Here is a 23181-nt window from a genome sequence, read left to right as displayed (position 1 = left end):
AGAACGGAGGGAGTACATTTTATTGGAAACCATACTGATTGAAGTTGTGATTTTCGTTTCAATATAAACCAAACACACTTTTCTTCTTTGTTATGATTTGATATACCCTTGATATTTTTTTATTTAATTTCAGTTGTGAAGCACCCTTATCGCCAAAAGTTTATGAAGGAGGACCTTTTCATGTTCAAGAGTTACTAAGTCTGCTAGCGACATTTGCTGACGTTGTGTAGTTGGTTAAAGATTGCTATATACGTAACGGAGTCAATTAGAGTATGAATTGACTTTCCCTGCAAAGGCCATAAATTGGAATTAGCCATATAATGAAGATTGATCCTTGATATTCACAACTTCTAACATGGATGGTTGATTCAACTGTTGATTGAATGCCAAGTATCATAGATTTCAACCTTATAGAAGTTCTGTTGGCACATAAATAGGAGGTCAATGTCAGTTAGTTGTAAACTTCACTTCCGTAGTTTTTTTGTCGATTCAGTTTATCATTTATGAAACTTTTATTTATGAGCTCAAACTGTAAGGGTTCTAAGTAGGTGGGTTGGGAAGCTAGCACCAATTGTAATAGAATTTTTGTACTCAGTCACCGTTTGCAATTATATATCGCACTTAGATACATTTACTGCTTTCCTAGTGTAATCGTGAATTTATTTTCATACTAATAATGAATTATCATTATTCTTTATATCGCCAACACTCATGAATGACAATTATATAAGATAACCACTTTGTGGGATACATGGCAGGAACTTAGGAAAGGAAAATATAAATCATCTATTCAAATCTAGTTTAGATAAATTAAAGAGGACAACTCTACTAGGGGGACACAAGGCTATCGTGAGAGCGACCCCTTCAATCCAATTTGACTTATAATATGTAATTAAATGATAGGGAGTAGGCCAATCACTTAATTCATCTGTTGTAGGTGCCGAGGAATTCTCAATTTCAAAATGAGCAATCGGAGAAAAAAATTATTCAAAGTCAATACGTTGTTGTTGCAAATATCTTTTCGCAACAAGTCGAGATTATGTTTTGGAATGCTTCCATCAGCATTGCATTTTTTAGGGATACCCATTTTAATCCAACTATATTTTTCTTGTGATGCATCAACCAATTCGCAAGTCAAAATTTTTTCGAATGCCTTCAACTCTTGTACCATTGCTTCTTGCCATTATGGATATTTTATTGCTTTATCAAAACAAGTTCTATCGGATGCATATAAAAAAAATTCACATGCTCCATAAATCTCTCTTAATGATTTGAATTTTGTTTTGCATTTTCACTGTTGTTGTTGCTTTAAGATGGGCTGCTTTCTTCCGAATATAATAAGTTTGAGCTGCCACTATTTATGCTATGAGGTGATGCTGCTGTTGAAATTGTAGAAGTTAAACCATCCATTTGTGTGATTGTTTGTGGGGTTGAACTTTCGTAAAAATTTATAGGAATCAGCTTCAAGACACGTTCTTTTTCGGCATTCTATTTTATCACAGCTTCTTCGTTAAATATATCATCTCTGCTAATGATCACCTTGCCACTTTTGGGTTTATACAGGTCATATGCTTTATATTAATGGTAATAACCGATGAAAATGAATTTTTCATAAAGCTTCAATCTATATACTATACAACCAAAAATTGTAACGGCTTACCCAAGGTGTTCTACTATTTCAAGCTTCAAATGGTGTTTGATTCAAAACAACCTTTGTAGGGAAAATATTCAACATTATTACAGACGTCGCAACTGCTTCGCCCCAAGAAAAAAGTCTTAAAGTCTTTGTTTGTTAAAAAAACTGTTGGGAAAGTGATTTATCGAACAAACACATTCGAACACTTTAAAGGCCCAATTCCCTAAGCATAGACGGTTCACATTTATAACAACATTTTAACAACGAATAACAATGCAGAACATAAAACAACAATGAGACAAGGTGTTTGTTGACCCGGTTCGATTATCAACCAATCTACATCCTTGGGATATCAATCCAAGAGATATTTCACTAATCAGTGTTGATTAAGGACAAAAACAATCACAACTCCTTCAACCCAAAAAGCTATCATGGTTAACCTAGGAAAATACCTCCACAGGTTCATGTTGTCACAAACGCGTACTGACAACGACCATACAGCAGAGCAGCTCAAAGTTTGATCATCCTCTCCGGTTGGAACTTCATTATCTCCAATCTTCATCGACCTCTCCGGTAGGTTTCAGTGTTAAACAACAGTTCAAAACATAGAGAAAATTGGGAGAAGGGTGAGAGCACACACAATAATTTCTCTCTCTAAATTTTGACTCTCAAACCTCACTCGCCACCAAACTTTTTCTCATTTGGTTGTATATATACCATGCAACCTTGGAAAGAACACACCTCACATTAATTTCCTTTAGCATAGAAATGGATAGAGTGTTCTCCAATGATCCTGCACGAGTCTGACCATCCCCAAACTATCATGTTTGACTCTTGTAGGCATTTAATAGATTGGACACAATGACTAAAATCAAGCCCACAAATGCAAAATGCAACATGGTTGCAGTGACAGTCTTACTGCAACATCAGACTACTTGAAAAGGAAAACTTGCTGCAGGGAAATGAAAAACATATTTGTCCATATGCCAAAAATAACAAAGGGTTTTTTCATTTACAAAAACTCCTTGACATCTCCACCATTGTTTGATTTTTCCATTCAACAGTACCATTTCATTCCAGCATATAAGATGTTGTAAGTTCTCTGTGAATCCCATTATTTTTACAAAAAATATTGAATTCATTGGATACAAATTCTCTACCTCTGTCAGGAAAAGCGTTTTGATATTATTTCCACATTGCTTATCTACCAATGTCTTGGAACCTTTTAAAATTGTCAAAATTTTCAGATTCGAGTTTAAGTAAATAAACTCAGGTGGAATGATTGCGATTATCTATAATAAAAATATATATATATTGACTTCCACCAATTGATTCTATTTTCATTGGCCCACACAGATTGGCTTGCATGAGTTCAAGGTTGTTCTATGCTCACCAAGACTTATCAATATGAATTGAAACCCTTGATTGTTTCCCATTCACATAACCTTCACAAAGAAATTTTATTTTAGAGATTTTTGGAAAGCCAATCATCATTTCATTTTGGCTTAAAAGCTTCGATCCATTTATGTTCAAGTGACTATAACATAAATGCCAAATATTAGATCCTATATTATTCCTTGCAACCACTTGTCTATTAATTTTGACATATCCAATGAAAGCATTTTGTTTTGTATCATAGGTACTGTTGCAATTATTCCATTGAACTCCTTGTCGCCATAAATAGGCGTTGTATTGTCAAACACAATATAATACCCACTTGAGATCAATTGTCAAACACTTAGCATATTATGGGCTAAGGTTGAGACAAATTGCACATTGTGGAGATTTCTAACATCACTTTGTATTGTGTTGATGACAAATGTATCTCTCATTTTAACGTGCATTTCTTTTACGTCTCCAAGTCTAACAGCTCCCTTTTGTGTTTTATCAAGTTCTTTGAATAGAGATTTGACACTCGGCATGTATTTCGAGTATCCACTATCCAGAAACCAAATATCTTCAAATATCTCCAAGAATCCAGTCCAACACAGTTGCACGAAATACATTCATATCCGATATTATTTCATTCCCACGTTGGTGGAAGATGTGGTATGTGATTTGCATTATATTCAGATGACCATGCAGCAGACTGACATTTTAACTAAAGCTCTTGATTCAAACCAATTTGAAATATTACAAAAGAAATTTGGGTATGTGTACCCATCACTGAAAGGTCCATATCATGCATTAAATTAATTCGATGAACATAGTATGCATGGGATTTACTAGTTGATTTTTCAAGAGAAGTATGGAAAGAAAAAATAAAAAAAAAAGGGGAAAATAAATCATGGTGTTTTTGGATAAGATGTAATTGTATCATTATGTGCAACCAAGTTACACATGATAAATCTCTCAAGGGTGATAAAACCCCTCGTATTCATTGTTCATCTTCATCTTTCATTCCTTGTGTAAAAATATGGTGAGAACCAGGCAAGCTTTTTAACCTATTACCACGGTCGTGGAGGAAGAAGAAGCCAAGGTGGTGGCCGGAAAAAATGCTGACATGAGGATGCACCAATTAGCGTGGTTCATCACGAGGTTGTACTAGACCATAATCCACCTAAAACTACTTTTCCCAATCTACTTTTATGCGATTCTCTCCTAGTTTCCCGGATCACTCTGAGCCGGATTTTGGTCGAAAAATCTATTTATAACAAATTCTCACAATCTTGAGATAGTTTTCATCTTCAAAATCCATAGATGGTACTCCCTCCGTTCCCCCAATATCCTACAATATTTTATTTTGAGTATGTTCCAAATATCTTACAATATTCTTAAAATAAAAAATTATTAAATATATTCAATCTTTACCCTGTATTTTATCTCATTACATTACTCAAATAAATATACATTTTTCTCTCTTATCATTATTTATTTTTCAAATTATCAAATTTTAATAGTAACAACTTAAATTCTCGTTGCGGAAACAAATGTTGACCCTGTTTAAGACGACGGGGGTACTTTTCTATTTTTAAATATTGAAATTAATGGCCGAATGGAAGAACTTTCGTTGGATATTTTAGTGTTGTGGAGAAGAATGTACCAAAAAAAAAAAAAAAAAAAAAACGAGTTTTTATTTATTTTTAATATATTATACTATGTGATACATTGATCTCTTCTTAAATATTTAAAAATTTAACTCCTATATAACTATCAATAGAGACAATGATTCATAATATTCAAAATTCAAATTTTAATTTAATTAAAATAAATTCAAACTAGAGACAAGTAATTAACAAAACTAAAACACCTCCACAGACATTAAACTTGTAAAGCAAACTGTCAGTCCAAAAACTAAACATTTATACAAATATGGTAAAAAATTTCTTGTAGAAATTCTTTAACATTTTGTTTCCATATAATTAGAGCTTAGTTTATCGTTTCCATTTGAATAAAAATAAACAAATTGACACGAGAAACATAGGGTAAAGACTGAAATTTATTAATATTGATAGAGCTCATAACTCTCTGCTTAAATCTTTGAACTAATCATAAAATTTCCTTCGGCAGCATTCGTATTGTTTCCAATGTCAATTATTAATTCAGGCCATGAGAACTATTGCTCCTAGTCAATTTTTACTTCGATCCATCGGTTGTCCGTAGTTAGTAGTCTATTAGGGTGTGTTTGGAACAGAGAAATTTAGTTAAAAAAATGAAAATAGTCTCATTTATCTTGTTTGTTTGAATCAGATAAATGAAACTTAAAAAATAAATCATTTCTATTTTTCTGTTTTCATTTCTTTCTCGTATGGAGAGAAATAGAGAGAAATGATGTTGCAATATATTTTTTTGAATTTTTTTTTTTACTATTTAATTTTTATAATTTTTATAATTTTTAAAATTTATACTATTTCAATCTTACAAAAATCAAATTTAATTTATTGTTAAAGTATATAATTTTTACGATTTTTTAAAAAATTGTATTAAAATATAATTTTAAAAAACATCGTATATAATTTATAATTTTTTTTAAAAATTCAAATATTTTTCATGAATTCTCATTAGTTAAAACTCTTTTTTTTTATCCGATTAATAATTTATTTTTGTTTGATCCATTCGTAGCTACATTTTTTTTACATTTCTCAACTGAATTTTTTATTTTACCAAATAGGATAATTAATTCTCATTCTCTACTCAATTCTATTTCTCTTCGATTTCATTCTCTACTCTCATTTTTCTCTGTACCAAACATCCTCTTAGTTTTTAGTTTTATTTCATCCCCTAAGTGCAATTTAGTTGTAGTTAGGATGATTGTTGTAATAGCGTCCAAGTATGTGCATATATATATATATATATATATGTTTGTTAAAAATCATTTACACAATTATTGAACTGTTATTATCATTAAAAAAAAGTAATAAATATTGTTGGTTCCAAACTCACTCAAACAGATTCAATCATAGTCAGAGTAGTTTGTGAAATGATCAAACAACACATCAACACTAAAAGCAATAAGAAAATGAAACACACAAATTGTTAACCTAATTCGATTATGAACGACCTACATCTGGAGTACCAACCTAGGCACACATCAACCCCTCAAAAATCAAATCAAGCTTACAAAAATTGCTAATAACAGAGTTTGGCCCTCAAAAATCCGTCTATTATCCTCCTAATATTTCCTAGCTTTCTTTGTATCTATTGAGTACCATGCAACTCTCATCCACTTTATTATACAAACATTTACTATCATGATCAATGAAAAAAAAAAAAAAAAACTATTTACATTTGAATAAACAAAAATGGAATTTTAACGAAACACGACCAAGTAAAAATGACATAATCCTAATTTTCCCCCAATCGATCATGTGACGTAGATGCATCAATTAAGTTAGACGAAAGCACCATTACCTACAAAATTTTGTAGAAATAAGGTCAACACGATGGTTGAGTAAGCACAAATAATTAAAGATAAATTAATACGATATATGTCATAATTTACATGTAAATACCACAAAACTATTTGAATAATATAATTGGAATAAAATGTCACATATCACATAAAGGCAACTCACAAACACAAGTTTTTTAGCGTTTCTTTTATGTCTCCTTTTTATTCTCAAATAATGATGATGAATATATCATGAAGAAAATTCCACTAAGTCTTAATTAGGGTTGGCTTGACCCGGTTTACCAACTTTATTACTTCACATGACACGTCACATAATTACACATAACAAACATATGGTCACGACCCTCAAGAAAATCTCCACAATATAAGAGTTCGAAAACCAAAGTACACACAAGTTAATTTATTTATTAGTTTGCGATGGACGCCAAACGGCCAAACTCTATAGTTTCCAATATAACATACCAAGAGGGGATTGTACACAATCCATCCCTCAATCACAGATGACGGTCTAAAGACCATTCCATCGTGAATGACAGACACCTAGGATTCACCTAAAAAATGAATCCACACTCACGTGTTAACTAGTTCGAGGTTAACTAGTTATCCTAAAATACCAATATACTCTCATGTGTTTACAAGACACAGAGATGGAAGACTATGTCTTATCATCCCAAACAATCGACGAATTGATCGAACTTGCAAGTAGTTTCAATTACCAATTTGGCTCAATTCTTAACATGCTATTAGACAAATCTTAAAAGAGCTTTCAACTCAAAACATTCTAATTGACAACATTTAACCTACCAATCGATAAAAACATCGGTCAAATAAACATGTTTTGTAACATAAGGTGAAAGTTAAATGAGCGCTTTCAAATTTGCTCATAAAACATTATTTCTCTAAAACAACATTCTCATTTAATAATCAAACAAGAAGTAAAGTATTCAAAATCCAACGAGTTTATTAAAAGCTCATTGTATTTTGCCAAATAAATATTTAAACAATATCCAAATAGACATAACCTAACTCCAAAAATCATAATATTTAAAATTATCACACATCCTTGCCCCAAAATTCATAAACTAGTAATCTTCACACAAGTCCTAAAAAACATTATAACCAACTTTCTAAAAAAAAAAAAAAAATAGCAAAACATAACACTTTTAGAACAAATCCATTTGGAAATTATCAAAAGGAATCAACAAATGGGTTTAGAAATTATAACATAACATTTATCTAAAATTAATCTCACTTAACTTAAAAGAATAGACCAAATGGAGGAACTTTGGTGGACGAACTTTCCAATGAAGAAGAACCAGACGGCAGCTGTACTGGGACAGAAACACGCTACTGTTGCACCTACCTGTTCTCGGCTTACTCTATTCTTTTGATTTCTAAAATAATATACATAGGCTTATACCTATTTTTTATTTCTTTTGGGCCCAATGTTTCGCCCAAATATCCAAATACTTTTAATTTCATACAATTATATTCTTTTTTACATCAAAGTTCAAAACAAATTAAGCCTCAAAATAAAATTTGTCTGACTCCGGCTCGGATTCCAGAAAGTTCCGACGCATTTCTGGAAATTTATTTTACAAGAAATTGCATCATCCCCCCTTAGGACATTTCGTTCTCGAAATCAATCTGCACGTCTGGTCAAGGTCGAATCGATCCAATGGCTAAGATCATCTCTCAACCACCATCTACCAACGACCTACCAACCCCCCCCCCCCCTCACCTACCATCTTCCACCAATCATCTACCAACCCCCAATTACCATCTTCTACCAACCATCTACCAACCCCCAACTACTTCATAAAAGTTCTAATTTTATCCACAAGGTTCTGGACTAGCCTCCGGGTTTTGACTCTTTCTCTCGGTCATCTCCGGTCACGGATTCGGTCTGTGACATTCTCCCCCACTTGATAAAGGCATTGTCCTCAATGCCTCGGACTCATGCACCAAGTCCTCGAATTTCCAAAGTTTCTCCGCCGGTTCCCAACTCGTCTCGTCCACGGGCAAGCCTCGTCATTTCACCAAGTACTCGGTTGGCGGCGGACAATTCTCGTAGTGCACTGGCTGACCCGTCAATATCTCTTTGGCTACTTTGTCGAATATCAACCACTACCTACCATCTTCCACCAACCATCTACCAACCCCCAATTATCATCTTTTACCAATCATCTACCAACCCTTAATTACATCATACAAGTTCTAGTTTTATCCACAAGGTTCCGGACTAACCTCCGGGTTTTGACTCCTTCTCTCGATCATCTCCGGTCACGGATTTGGTCTGTGACATTCTCCCTCACTTGATAAAGGCATTGTCCTCAATGCCTTGAACTCATGCACCAAGTTTTTGAATCTCCAAAGTTTCTCCGCCGGTTCCCAACTCGTCTCATCCACGGGCAAGCCTCGCCATCTCACCAAGTACTCTGTTGACGGCGGACAATTTTCGTAGTGCACTGGCCGATCCGCCAATATCTCCTTGGCTACTTTGTCGAATATCGTCCGCATCCTGGGTGGTGCTCTTGTCGATATACTCCGACCTGGGTCCCGATCATTCATATAGTAAAGCTCGAGATTACTATCATAGAACACCGGGTGAAGTTGGGACAAGCCCTCAGGTAGCTCCACCTTGTACGTCACCTCGCCTACTTTCTTCACGATCAATAACAGGCATTTGTATTGTCTCATTGACCCCTTGTGTACTCCTTGTATACACCCATGTTGGTAGAATTTTACCAACGGTAAGTCTCTCTCTTCAAAATTTTGAAACACCCGCTTCTGGTCCGCCCACTTCCGTCTTTGGTATTTCTCCTAATATAGTTATGTCACCTTCATCCGATCCTGCCAACCCTTGGCAAAGTGGAACACCGGTGAACTCGGTCCTTTGTACGCCCTCACCAAATTCTTCGGAGTCTTTGGATGGAAACCGAGCACAATCTAGAACGGGCTCTTCCCGGTACTCTCGTTTTTCTCCGTAGGCGACTTGGGCGCCTCCCATTCCACGCTCGCCTTGCTCTTTCCTGACTCTATTCGAATTCTTCTATTGTCCACAATACGCCCCAAGATTCTGACCTCGTCTATTCCGAACTCTCTCCAGACATATAGTTGATTCTCTCGCAACACACTTCGTAAGTGTCCGACATGGTTTGCCATACTCCGACTCGTGCCGAATCGTCAACTTGTTCCGCACTTTGTAGTTATTGCACATGAGGAGACTCTCATCCTTCCTCCTTTGAAAGAGCACCGGTGCACCTAAAGTGCTCTTCGACGGGATAATGAACTTTGTTTCCAAAGATTCCCCAATTGCGACATCCGGTATAGTGCTCGAGAAACCGGCTTTGCACTCTCCACCAAGTCGATGGCGGGGTCAAACGCTTGTCAATGTGGTAACTCTTTCGGTAACTCGTTTGGAATCACATTCTTAAATTCCTTGAGGACGTCCTCCAACTCTTTAGGTGGCGCGACGGCCTCCTTTACCTTTGGGAGATCCTCGTTGCTAAAGATAGCCACAAATGTCAGATCATCTTTCTTCAACCCTCTTTCGAGTTGCTTTGGCGTCAACTCCTTCTCCCAGTATACGGTGATGTCGCACGGCATGTTTCCTTCCATGATAGTGTATTTGTCCTAGTGCAGTATCATTACTAAGTTGGTTTGCTCGATGAATCTCATGTCAAGGAACACCAAATAATCGTCAATCGGGGCAACATTGAAATTAACCGTACATTTTCAATCTCCGACTTTGATTGGCACATCCTTTACCACTCTCGTCAAAGGCGTCCGTCCATGCACTACTTACTCCCTTGAATCGGCCATCTGACGACACCCATTGCAAACCCAACTTATGAGTTATTTCTTTGCTCATGTAATTTGTATTCGCCCCTGGTTGAGTAAACACAAGTACGACCGTCCATTGATCTCGACATTCATGTACATCCGTCCTCGATGTTTTTCGCCATCACCCTCCGTTTTCATGCACGCCACTCATTTTTCCGTCTGGTTAGTGTCCTCGGTCACCGCAGCAACACTCAACCGATTCGGACAACCCCTTGCAAAATGTTCTTTTGATTGACAAATAAAGCAACCCCCATACCTTGGTCCCAGTTTGGAAAAATCTCTCACTGCAGCCCTGGGTACTTGAAGTTCACTTTCGAGTCGGGGAGGTCATGGGATGAATCTCGGCGCATCTCCCCCACTTATGTCCGAGATCATTCTCCACCCGTCGTCTCTCTTGTTTGGTTCCCTCCGTTGGAACTCAATCAATCGTAAAGCATATTTCATTGTTTCATTCACAGTTTTCGTGCACTTATCGACGACCCGCTCCTTGGCCCATGGCCTCAATCCTTCTGTAAACCCGAATAATGCTTCTTCTCCGGTCATCAATGGGATTTCTAATAGTAACTTAGCATATTCATCAAGGTATTCTTTCAAATGTCCTTCCCGGTGTGTCAACCAACGGATCTTGACCCTTGCCTCGGTTTCGGCCCTCATCGGTTCAAACTCCACCTTGAGTTCGGACTTGAACATTGCGCACGTCGTGATGGCCTCACCATCTTAGGCAAGTTCGCTCCTACGCCTCCACCAAATGAGCATCGATTCTTTTAAAAATAATGATGCCATGTGTACTTTGGCGGCATCCCCCACGACACCTATATTGTTAAAGTAACATTCCACATCAAAAATAGATATATCAATTACCCGGCCTTTCCGAACTCCCAAGTAGTACTCCGGGCGTGGCACCTCCACCCTAGGTGCCACCACTATCCTCCAATCGGACCACGAGCTTGCAATTCCGCAATTTCCGCTCTAAGTGTTGCAAGCTCCTCTTGCATCACGGACGTTTCTACAACAATCGTCTTCTCCCGTTGGGCCAACTCGAGACGGCACGCTGCCATCTTCTCTTTGAGTTTGACCATCTCAGCATAAAGTGACCTCGTAACTTTCTCCACCCCATTTTGGCATTGGTCTACTCCTTCCGCGAGAGACTTCACCAATTCTTCATGCAACTCGTTCTTGACCTCTTCGAGACGTTGAATGACCTCGTCGATCTTTTCGGAATTTCTGCCCAAGAATTGTTCCACTCGTTCAATCCTTGACTCCAATGCAATTACGACATCAATGGAGACACCACGCTTGTTCCTCCGGTTGTGCTTTCCTTCATTGCCACCCTCGTTCACATTCGTCAAGTTGGAACCGTCACTCGTCATCCCTCACTGTCTTAGGCTCGAACAAGACTCTGATACCACTTATCACGGACCGTCTGGTTCCTCGAACACCTTCCGTGCGGCCTAGCAACTTTCGGACACTTAGAGGTTGCTAGTACAACCTTTCCTCGAACACCTTCAAGAACACTCAAGAACACGATTAAGAACACTCAAGAATCATATAGAGAGAAAATAGTGAGGGAAAGTATTTGTTATTGCTCTCAACTTGATGATTTACAAATGAGCATTATCACCTATTTATACAAGTCCATTTTGAAATGGACGGTCAAGATCGAATCAATCCAATGGCTAAGATCATCTCCCAACCACCATCTACCTATCATCTATCAACCATTTACCAACCCTCACCTACCATCTTCCACCAACCATCTACCAACTCCCAACTACCATCTTCTACCAACCCCCACCTACCATCTTCCACCAACCATCTACCAACACCCAACTACCATCTTCTACCAACCATCTACCAACCTTCAACTACTCCATACAAGTTCTAGTTTTATCCAAAAGGTTCCGAACTAGCCTCCGGGTTTTGGCTCCTTCTCGGTCACAGATTCGGTCCATGACATAAGGCACCAGCTCGCTTAGAGGTAGCCATATCTCTACCGAAACCTTTACTTGAGAATCTAACTCTAGCTTTTTAACACATCTACTCGATATGAAAGAAATGGATGCAACAAAAATCAAATAGAATAACCACGGGCAAAGAAATCACCAAAAACGTACCAATTAGGACGTCTCATCGGTTCTCCACAGCTTGACCTCTCGTCATGACATTGATGTGACCCTCTAGCCATTTCTTCATTATCTCACACGCTGAGGTGCCATAAAGCGACATACGACCCTACTACTGCAGAGCCAGAGCCTTCTCAATCGCATGCGGAGTACCAACTAACTTAGGACAAAACCTCTTGACATGTCTCGACTCATGGCAATAGTAACAAACGAGGGACTGGCCATCACAACAAACTCCCGAATGAAACTTCCCACATAGGCTACAACCAGTCGGGCCATCAAAAGCGTAAGCCGAAATTAATTATAAAGGTCTTAATACTTAAAACATTAGTAATTGATTTCAAAAGCATCCTAAGGGATGAGATAATCTAGTTTTCCCTTATTGAGATATTTTAGATATTCGATTTTAGATTGAGTAGATTTATATTTAAATTTGGTCTTATCCATATATTAAATTACTTAGATTTGAGTCTATCGAATCCATTTTGTATTGTCTATATATAGGTCCCCTTACTTTGATGATCAATAAGTCAATTTTATTATTTTCCTCCAAAAATTCTAACATGGTATCAAAGCCTATTTTTTCATATCGTAGATATAGCCTACCAACTCGCGTTTCTCCAAGTACATTCAACTTGGATTGTACCCGAAGGTCTTATGATTTTGAGATCATGCATTTGCAAGTCTGTTTTTTTGCAAATCTGTCTCTTATATTTGTCTGCTATTTGTCATCTATCTGATGTCTGCGTGCAATCTGAAATTTTTCTTCTATCTGCGATCTGTCATATATACGTTGCTTGTCTGTTGCCTGAAATCTGTCTACGATCTGTCATTTGTCCGCTGCTTGTCTGTTGGCTGCGTGCGATCTATTTGATGTTTGCAAGTTTGTTTTATTGCAAATCTGTCTTTTATATTTGTCTGCTATCTACCATCTATCTGATGTCTGCGTGCAATCTGAAATTTTTCTGCGATTTGCGATCTGTCATCTGTATGTTGCTTGTTTGTTGCCTGAAATCTGTCTACGATCTGTCATTTGTCCGCTGCTTGTCTGTTGGCTGCGCGCGATCTATTTGATGTTTGCGATATATCTGTTTTTGGCTCCGGTGGAGAGTCAAATGTTTTCAACTCCAGTGGAGAGTCATATTATTTTCGGCTCCGGTGGAGAACAATTGTTTTCGGCTCCGGTTCAGAGTCAACTGTTTTCGGCTTCGGTGGATAGTCATATCATTTATGGCTCCGGTGGAAAGTCATGTCATTTTCAGCTCCGGTAGAGAGTCATGTTATTTTCAGCTCCAGTAGGGAGTCATGTTATTTTTTGCTCCAGATGAGAGTCAACTGTTTTCGACTCCGGTGGAGAGTCATGTCATTTTCAGCTCCGGTGGAAAGTCAACTGTTTTCGACTCCGGTGGAAAATCATGTCGTTTTTTGCTCCGGTGGATAGTCAACTGTTTTCGGCTCCGGTAGAAAGTCAACTATTTTCGATTCCGATGGAGAGTCAATTGTTATTTTTATTTGCTTGTCTATATTCAACTTTCTTGTCAAACTCAAATTGGTTTATGTTATACCACTTGAGTTTGAGGGGGAATGTTGAGATATTTTAGATATTCAATTTTATATTTAGTAGATTTATATTTAAATTTAGTTTTATTCATAGATTAAATTACTTAGATTTGAGTCTATCGAGTCTGTTTTGTATTGTCAATATATAGACCCCTTTATTTTGATAATCAATAATACCATTCCATTATTTTCCCCGAAACGGGCTAACAGACAGATCTCAGAAAAATGTCATATTGCACACATGCATCGGACAGATGGCAGATGGCAAATAGCATATAGAATTGCAAAACGACAGACTTGCAAATGCATGATTTCAAAATCATAAGGCCTTCAGGTACAATCCAGGTTAATGTACCCGGAGAAACAATAGTTGGTAGGCTATATCTACGACATGAGAAAAATGGACTCTGATACCATGTTAGATATGTTGGGGGAAAATAATGAGATTGTATTATTTATTTATCGCGTCCGTTTTGTATTGCTTATGTATAGGCCCCTTTATTTTGATGATCAATAATACAATTTTATTATTTTCTCCCAAAATTTATGACACCCCCCCCCCCCAATGAATCAATTAGGCTTAGTGGAAGCACCATCAATTAGGCTTAACGGAAGCACTATCACCTACAAAAATTTTGTAGAAAGAGTATCAGCACAACGGTTGAGTAAGCACAATTAATTAAAAATAAATTGCTACGATATATGCCATGATTTACCTGTAAATACTACAAAATCATTTGAAAAACATAATTTGAATGAAATGTCACATATGCGTCTCCTTTATATATCCTTTTTAATTCTCAAATAATGGTTGATGATGAACACATCACGAAGAAAACTCCACTAGGCTTCAATTAGGGCCGGCTTGACCCGGTTTTTCAACCCTATTATTTCGCATGACACGTCACATAATAAACATAGGATCACAACCCTCAAGAAAAGCTCCACAATAGGTACATAAGGGTTTGAAACCCAAAGTACACGTAAGTCAATTTATTTATTAATTTGCGATGGGCGTTAAATAGTCAAACCCTCTAGTCTCCAATATAACATACCAAGAGGGGATTGTACACAATTCATCACGGATGACGGTCTAAAGACCATTCCATCGTGAATGACAGACACATAGGATTCACCCGAAAAAGAATCCGCCATCTCGATCCCTCGGCCTAATCCATTCAAATTCTAGTTTGAGGTTAACTAGTCATCCTAAAATACCGATATACCCTTACGTGTTTAGAAAGCACATAGGTGAAAGGCTATCTCTTGCATCCCAAACAATCGATGAGTTGATTGAACTCGACGGATAGTTTCAATTATCAATTTGACCCCATACTCATGTTTTAAGGCAAATCTTAAAAGAGCTTTCAACTCAAAATATTTCAATTGCTAACTTTTAACCAACTAATCGATAAAAACATCATTCAAATAAATATGCTTTGTAATATAAACGAAAGTTAAATGAGCTTTCAAATTTGCTCGTAAAACACTATTTTCGTCCAACAACAATCTCATTTAATAACCAAGCAAAAAGTAGTTTATTAAAAATCACAATGGTTTAATAATCTCACTTTATTTTGCCAAATAAATATTTGGATAATATGTCCATTCAGATAGACATAACCTAACTCCCAAAATCAAAATATTTAAAATAATCACGTATCTTTTACCCAAAATTGATAAACTAGGTTGGGGAAAATTTAGGGTTGCAAACCCATTTCACAAATTCTACAATTTTCAACTTAAAATACCATAACCCTGGAGAACATTATAAAGGAATTAACAAAACCTAACACTTGTATAAAAAATCCATTTAAAAATAATTTGAAAAATATCACAAAGAATCAACAAATGGGTTTAGAAATTATAAAATATTATTTATCTAATATTAATCATACTTACTTTAAAAAGAAAGCCAAATGGGGAGCTTTAGCGGAAGAACTTTTCAAGGAAGAAGAACCAAGCGGCAGCTGAACTGGAGAGAAACAGAGAAACACGCTGTTGGTGCCTGTTCGTGCTCTACTTACTCTATTATCTCTATTTTTAAAACAATAGACATGGGTTTATACCTTTTCTTCTATTCCTTTTGGGTCGAAGTTTTTGCCCAAACAACCGGAGACTTTTAATTTAATTCAGTTACATCATTTCTTACACCAAAAACTCAAATAAGAACAAAGGAAATAGCACAGAGAAAGAAGGAAAGAGAGAGGAATGGAACCATACGATATGATATGCCATAGTCCATAGATCCATCTGGGCAATGCTCTGGAAACTCCAAATACAAAAGTTGATCTATCAACTAAACAAAATATGAAAAGCTAATAATCACAAACAAGCGCAAACACATACACACTACAGTTTTATTGACTTCAATAAAAGTGAGGTTTGATTTACACCCACAAAAGTCTTTAGAGACTGATCTGATCAACCCTCCCCATGGTATCAAACACAATAATTGATAATTATCGATTACAATGCACAATTATATATTGATGGAGAATGATGCATACATATATATATATGTATATGTACATACACAAATGCCAAAGCCGTGAACTTCAATATGCTTCTTGCCACACTTTTATTTAATTAATATTAAAAGACAAAGAACAACTACCTACCTACATACATGTCTCTGTCTGTGTCTTAAAAATAACTCAAAACATGTTGGAGCAATAAATATTAATTTCTAGTCAGAGGGGATTAGATTGTTGCATTGTTGAGGGAAGACTTACTATAAAAGCATGACAATGGAGAATGTTATTGACAGCAAGACAGGCAAAACTATAGTCTAGAGATATTGGTGCTGAGCAAGCACACGATCTTTATTCTCAAAATCACCAAATCAATTTGCAATACACAGAATATAGATGTTAATGATATATATACATTAATAGATATATTTTCGAATTATCTTTGTAATAGGAAAAAAAGTATGTAAATGGTGTGAGGCAGAAGGATCGACAATGTCAGTACAATACCTAAGGGAGAAGCATAACTATACCTGAAGGATAACCGATGAAGTGATAAAGTCAAATGTCCACTCAGCCACACGAGGGGGTCATATAATTGGTACTTTTTTTTTTATCGGAGTCATATAATTGGTACTTACTTGAATGCAGTGTTGTTTTGGTCTGTATGCAACAAAATAAATTTCAGATAGAAAATATATGAGAAAAGCTAACATCAACATATATTAAATTCATGTAACATTATTGTAGGATATTATATAGAAGAAAAGAAAGCAAATGAGATAGCCAAGATTCAAACACCTTTATCAGCAAGCATTGTAATAATTCAAAACAACATATTGATGGTAGTAGAATGAATCGAGCGGAGGTTGCACTCAAGATTCTTCAATTTATGACACATTTGGGAAGAATGACTTCAGGAAAACAACAAATTCAAGCATTTATCTCATTCATTCCAAACATTTATTTTAGATTTCCCAAATACAAAAGTTGGATAACCGCAAGCAATGAAGAGAAATGAAAAATCGCAATTAGAAACGTTTCATTACATTAGAAGTCAAACTGCAGAATAACCAAGTTTAATATCTACCACAATTAAAAATAAATAGATAAAATAGGAAAAGAAAGTCATCATCAGTTTACCATATGCTCTTTGCATTTCGAAAAAGTGACGGTCATTGTAAGTTATAGTCCAAAAAATATTCCTGCACAATGTTGGCAAAACTTTAATGATTAATCCAATACAGAAAAACATAAATTGACCTTGAAATCTTAAGCTCAGTGGAGTGTACATAGCAATCAGATTTCCCACTTAAAGTGTCCCAAAGAATGACAGTCAAATATTAATTGTAAAAGTAGAAATACCTTTGTGATTTTGAAGTTGGAAGCACAGTTTTGAAGTTTGTCGTCTATTCAACCCACTGTTCAATAACCAAGGAACCAAATTTAGACTCCAGATGACAAAAAAGAAGCAAACAATATGATATAAATTGCTAAGAAGGAATCCAGACTTCCAACCTAAAATCAAGTGGTAGTAGGTGGAGTGGCACAGCCACCCTTATAAGCCCAGGGAGTTTCCACATCATATCCAATGTGGGATAATATTCAACATTCCTTCTCGAGATAATCTCGAAAATTCATACAAGATCAATAACCAATACAGGCACCAATGGCTCTGACCATGTTAAGAAGGGATCCAGATTTTCAACCTAAAATCAATTGGTATTAGGCCCTTCACCCTTATAAGCCAAGGGAGTTCCCACATCATATCCAATGTGGGACGTTATTCAACATAAATAAACAAAACTTAATGAAAGCAACCTCACCAGCAAAGAAGCTATCAAAGTCGTTTCATATTTATTCAGAAATCACAGGGCGTAATATCCTTTTGTGTTAGGCTCCACCAGTTGCCCAGATCATTGAATCTGTAAGCATCTTCGGCAGATGCAAGGAAACCATGATACTAATTTATTTCAAAACATGCAGTTGAATTCTGAACCTGATGGCCGAAAATTGGAAATTGTTACAATTAGAAAGGACCATTAATTTGGATAAGCAAATGTACCCAACAATACACAACATTAGATAAGTAAAAGAAGTGAAATGTTTGCATACCTGACTCTAACTTATACCAAAAGTGGTCAAACTTTACTGAATAGACAATGACATGGAAGAACTGCTTATCTGCAGTGTGAGAGATGGTCTTATAAGTCTTAGAGATTCCTCAGTAATCTCTCATTAAATTCAGGCGCACACAGCTATGTGAGAATGTGAATATATTCAACCAAAACAATAACGTGAAGAAAAGGCATAAGCATTGGCATCATTTTCTCATATATCCATGATTCTTAAGTGCCCTAAACAAGAAGATGTGCAATCATTGTCAGTAACGATCCCGAAATTCTCATTTCAATCTTCACCTAGTAATGCATATTTTAAATCTGGTACATAGCCCAAATCCTTCATTCTTCCCCTCAGCTCTTCTAATTTGGAATAGATGTCTTCCTTCTGCGGGTGTCCCATATCTCCTGCATAAAATTTATGGATTCTACCTTCCACAGATATCCAACTGTATCCTGGTTCCTTTTTAACACCTTTCTCTTTCATCACTTTCCTCATATCAACCCCATCTTTAAAACTCCCAGTTTCTATGTAAGTGTTAGATAAAAGAACATAGGTAGAAGAATATTCTGGACGAAGTGTTAGAATTTTCTTGGCCGCGATTTCACCAAATTCAACATTGCCATGTATCCTGCATGCAGCCAATAAGCTCTGCCATACCATCTCATCTGGTTCAGAAGGTATTTTCATTATAAATTCAAAAGCTTCAGCAAGCCGACCCACACGACCAAGAAGATCAACAACACAAGCATAGTGCTCCATTTTGGGCACAATTCCATAGTCTTTCTCCATTGACCAAAAGAATTGAAGACCCTCTTCAATAAGACCAGAATGGCTACATGCAAAAAGAACACATAGAAATGTGACAGCAGTTGGTTTAGTACCCAGTTGTTTCATTCTATTGAAGTGACGAACTGCAAGGGACGCCAAACCATGGCTGGCATAGCCTGATAACATCGCAGTGAATGAGACAACATCAGGATCAATGATCCGATTGAACACCTTTTCTGACTCTTTTATACTTCCGCCCTTAGCATACATATCAATTAGAGCACTCTCTACATATCTCACAGATTCAAAGCCTAATTTGCACGAAAGACCATGGACTTGAAGACCATACTCAAGATAACATAGATTGGCACATGCAGTAAGTACACTGGCAAGAGTAACACTATTTGGTGTGAACCCTTCCTCCATCATCTGAGAGAATGTAATCAGTGCTTCCTCCCATTTAGAGCACTGAGAATAACCTGTAATCAATGTTGTCCAGGATACAATGTCTCTTGTTTCCATCTTGTTAAAGATCTTCTTTGCTCCTTCAACAGACCCACATTTCAAATACGCATCTGCTATTGAATTTTCGATACTAAGATTCATAAAATCATGGCCAGACTTCAAAACCATGCCATGTACTTCTTTCACCAACCTTGAGCACTTCAAATTAGCAATTGCATCAAACAAACTACAGTAAGTGTACAGGTCAGATTTTATGCCCTTTAGGCACATTTCAATATATAATAGCAAAGCTTGTTGACTGCATTTATGCAGTGAATAAGCACTTATCATCGCATTCCAAGGTCCATTAACTCCACTATCAGCAAAGTTCATGTCAAACACAGACATTGCCTCCTGCAAGTCACCACATTTCGAATACATATCAATTAGAGCAGTTCCAACAAAATAGTCATTCTGCATACCCAATTCAGATACACATTTATGAACTTGCCTTCCCTTGTCAATGTTACCAAGCATCCCAACAGCCTTCAGAACACCAACCAGAGTGTACCGGTTAGGGATAAACCCTTGAGATCTCATCTTCAAAAAATGGTCAAAAGCCTCCATGTGCAGGCCGTTAGCAGTAAGTCCTGATATAATTGCATTCCAAGAGACATCATTATGTTCATCCATATAACTAAACACTATGTAGGCTTCATCAGCCTTACCCAACTTTGCATACATGTTGAGCAGTGCAGTACCAACAACAACATGAGACCCAAAGCCTCTAACAATGATCTGACCATGCAATGCATATCCTATATCCATACAATCCATACCGATACACGATTGCAAGACAGCAGAATACATGAATCCATCAGGCCACATTCCATCATCCATCATCTGACAATAATGATATAACCCATTCTGGAAAAGTGCTTGCTCATTAAATCCTCCAATCATGACACTCCATGAGAACACATTTCTCCTAGGCATATAGTCGAACAGTAACTTTGCAGACTTAAAATCTGAGCTATTCAGATAAGCATACATTACATGATTAAGTAACATCAGCATGTTCTCATCATCAAAATCTGACTTCACAACATAACCATGAATTATCCTTACTTCTGTCTGAAGCCCCTCTGCAGCACACCAATGGAGGTGATTAACCAGCTGACGCACTTTAGACTTCTGCAAGAACTTGGAATCAGAACTCAACTCTAACAATTTGCCTCCGTACTCCTTATTGCTTTTATGGGTGTACTGGGGGATAATCTTTGCCTCTGGTCTTTTGTACTGAAAAAACTTGAGAATATTCATTGATTTGGTTGTTTGTATCAAACATCAAATTTTAAAGATCAACATAATAGGGGAAGTGCATATGCAACAAAAGAATCCTATAAAGTACACTACAGCACTTCACATGAATGAAGAAAATAACAATGATGAAATTTTAGTTAACCTCTCTTCTGCTCAAGAAGTTGCAGTTGAATAGCTCAAAATCATGAGTAGATCCAAATATCGAAAATCTGGCATGAAAACCTATTGCCATTACCTGCACAGCAGAATAAGATACAGCATTATCACACCAAACACCTTATTAAACCATTCCCTAAGCACATTGTACCTCATTTGACAAACTTTAACATTAGATCACACCAGAATTATGGAGCATAGTAAATATTCAAGGCAGTATCCAGAAACTAAGCCCATATGGAGGCATTCCCTGTTAAGAGAGATGATGCCGAAAAAAAAATGTATAGATGATTCCGAGCCTCAGACTTCTCAAATATGTTTGCAAGGATTATGGCACATAGCCTTGTCTGGACAGATATATATGGAATACAAAATTAATCAAATAAATAACATATGCTTGCAATATCTCTTACTTTTCTTGTAGGATTAACCATAAATCAATCAAATAAATAAACTAAAGCTACAAATCCTATGCACCAACTCAGGCCCATAAAAGTAATGCTCATGAATCTTGCCATAAGACTTAAAGCCAGTTTTCTCACATCAAATGAATGATTCAATCGATTGTCTTCCAGTCTTACTCAAATTACAATTGGAACTTTTAGAAATAGTGGGTTTTCTTACTGTATACTGGATTGTTATGGGTTGCCTCGCAGTTTTTTTGCATATGCAGTCAAAGCCTCATGAACGACAGCGCCAGCAGTTACGCATCTCGGTCAGCCGCAACCAAGACGGTCTGTCTATTTTCCCCTTCGTCTTCTGATCTTATCTTAGAAATGGACTTTAGTTCTAGAGTCGGCCAATCGGTTTCGAACCGGTGGTTCCGGTTTCAACCGGTTCAATTTCAGTTCCAGTTTGTTTGGAACATAAATCGTCGGCTCGAACCGGCCTGTTTTCCGTTGAACCGGCGGTGCAAACCGTGGAGCGAAGTAGAAGTAATTTTATGGGATGTTTAGTACAGAGAAATTGGGAAGAAAAATTGAAATATTCTTCGTTTCCCTTATTTTGTTGCGACAAAAAATTTGAAAGTTAAAAAATTAATTATTTTTTATTCTCTAATTTTATTTTCCTCCTGTATGCAGAAAAATTGAGAGAAATAAAATAGGGAGAGTCACAGTTGTTTATTTATCTTATTTTTTTATATTTAACTTTTACAATTTAATTTGTATTTATTTGTTATTTTTTCTTTTTTACTATTATTTATTATTTTATAATTTTTATATTATACAAACTTGATGAAATATCATATTTAAATTATTGTTAAAATAACTTATCAAACAAAAAGATAAATAAAAAATACAATATATGTTTTTTTTATCTAATTTATTAATTAGTGACCGGATTATTTTTTTTTTCAATTAGTAATATAGTATATTATCTCTATGCGTTAGCATTTTTGTATATTTTTCAATCTAAATTTTTTGTTTCACCAAACAAAAAAATCAATTCTAATTCTCTATTCAATTTTTTTTTAATATATTATTTTATTCTCTACTTTTATTTTTCAAACTGAATTCTAAAAAAAAAAAAAATCAATTCTCATTTTCTATTCAATTCTTTTTATCTATTATTTCATTATCTACTATCATTCATTTATAGTGCAAATATGGCTAAGATAGGTGTGATTGATGATATATCTTTATTAGTGTATTATTATAATAGACTTTAATCGATTTTAAATTTTAGTAAATTAAAATAAACATATGATTAAATAAAATAATATAATATAATACACTTTAATGAAAGTAACCGTTATATATAAAGAACTACTTGAACCCTTGTTATTGACAGAACTCCTTTATAGAGCGATAAATAATAGTATTTTTTTATTCATCAAATTAAATTTATGTTATTATTTTTTTATTTATTAAAATTTTT

At 35.9% G+C, this 23181-nt stretch overlaps 1 protein-coding gene across 12 annotated transcripts; it reads right to left on the bottom strand.

Moving 5' to 3' along the window:
- Positions 1–6115: 6115 nt before the first annotated feature.
- LOC127256301 (putative pentatricopeptide repeat-containing protein At1g56570) lies at positions 6116–22047 on the bottom strand. Of its 12 annotated transcripts, none has more exons than XM_051282247.1 (13): positions 21928–22047; positions 21290–21382; positions 18909–21132; positions 18604–18672; positions 18315–18487; positions 18007–18197; positions 17854–17909; positions 17632–17693; positions 17022–17151; positions 16241–16316; positions 16087–16164; positions 15920–15992; positions 6119–6487 (listed from the first exon to the last, which is right to left on the bottom strand). In XM_051282247.1, the coding sequence occupies exons 2-5, from the start codon at positions 21377–21379 to the stop codon at positions 18462–18464; spliced, it is 2409 nt and encodes an 802-aa protein (XP_051138204.1). In that variant the 5' UTR covers positions 21380–21382; positions 21928–22047; the 3' UTR covers positions 6119–6487; positions 15920–15992; positions 16087–16164; positions 16241–16316; positions 17022–17151; positions 17632–17693; positions 17854–17909; positions 18007–18197; positions 18315–18461. The 12 variants fall into 12 exon arrangements, with proteins under 12 accessions (XP_051138206.1, XP_051138201.1, XP_051138196.1 ...); XM_051282248.1 differs by having other exon boundaries at positions 16241–16282; XM_051282244.1 differs by having other exon boundaries at positions 6117–6487; positions 16241–17151.
- Positions 22048–23181: the final 1134 nt, after the last annotated feature.

This window comes from Andrographis paniculata, unplaced genomic scaffold, assembly GCF_009805555.1.
Source record: "Andrographis paniculata isolate CXL003 unplaced genomic scaffold, ASM980555v1 Contig55END, whole genome shotgun sequence".
NCBI classification, from domain to species: Eukaryota; Viridiplantae; Streptophyta; class Magnoliopsida; order Lamiales; family Acanthaceae; genus Andrographis; species Andrographis paniculata.
Note: the sequence above shows the minus strand (reverse complement) of the source record. Positions and strands in the feature narration are given on the sequence as shown.

Excerpts from the sequence above, each read along its gene's own strand:
- LOC127256301 (XM_051282239.1), bottom strand. The coding sequence starts at position 21,379 with ATGGCAATAGGTTTTCATGCCAGATTTTCGATATTTGGATCTACTCAT. Across the intron at positions 18,673-18,908 it reads TTTAAAATATGCATTACTAG|ATAAGCAGTTCTTCCATGTC; the intron begins GTGAAGATTGAA and ends CTCACACTGCAG. Across the intron at positions 18,488-18,603 it reads TTGGTATAAGTTAGAGTCAG|GTTCAGAATTCAACTGCATG; the intron begins GTATGCAAACAT and ends TTCGGCCATCAG.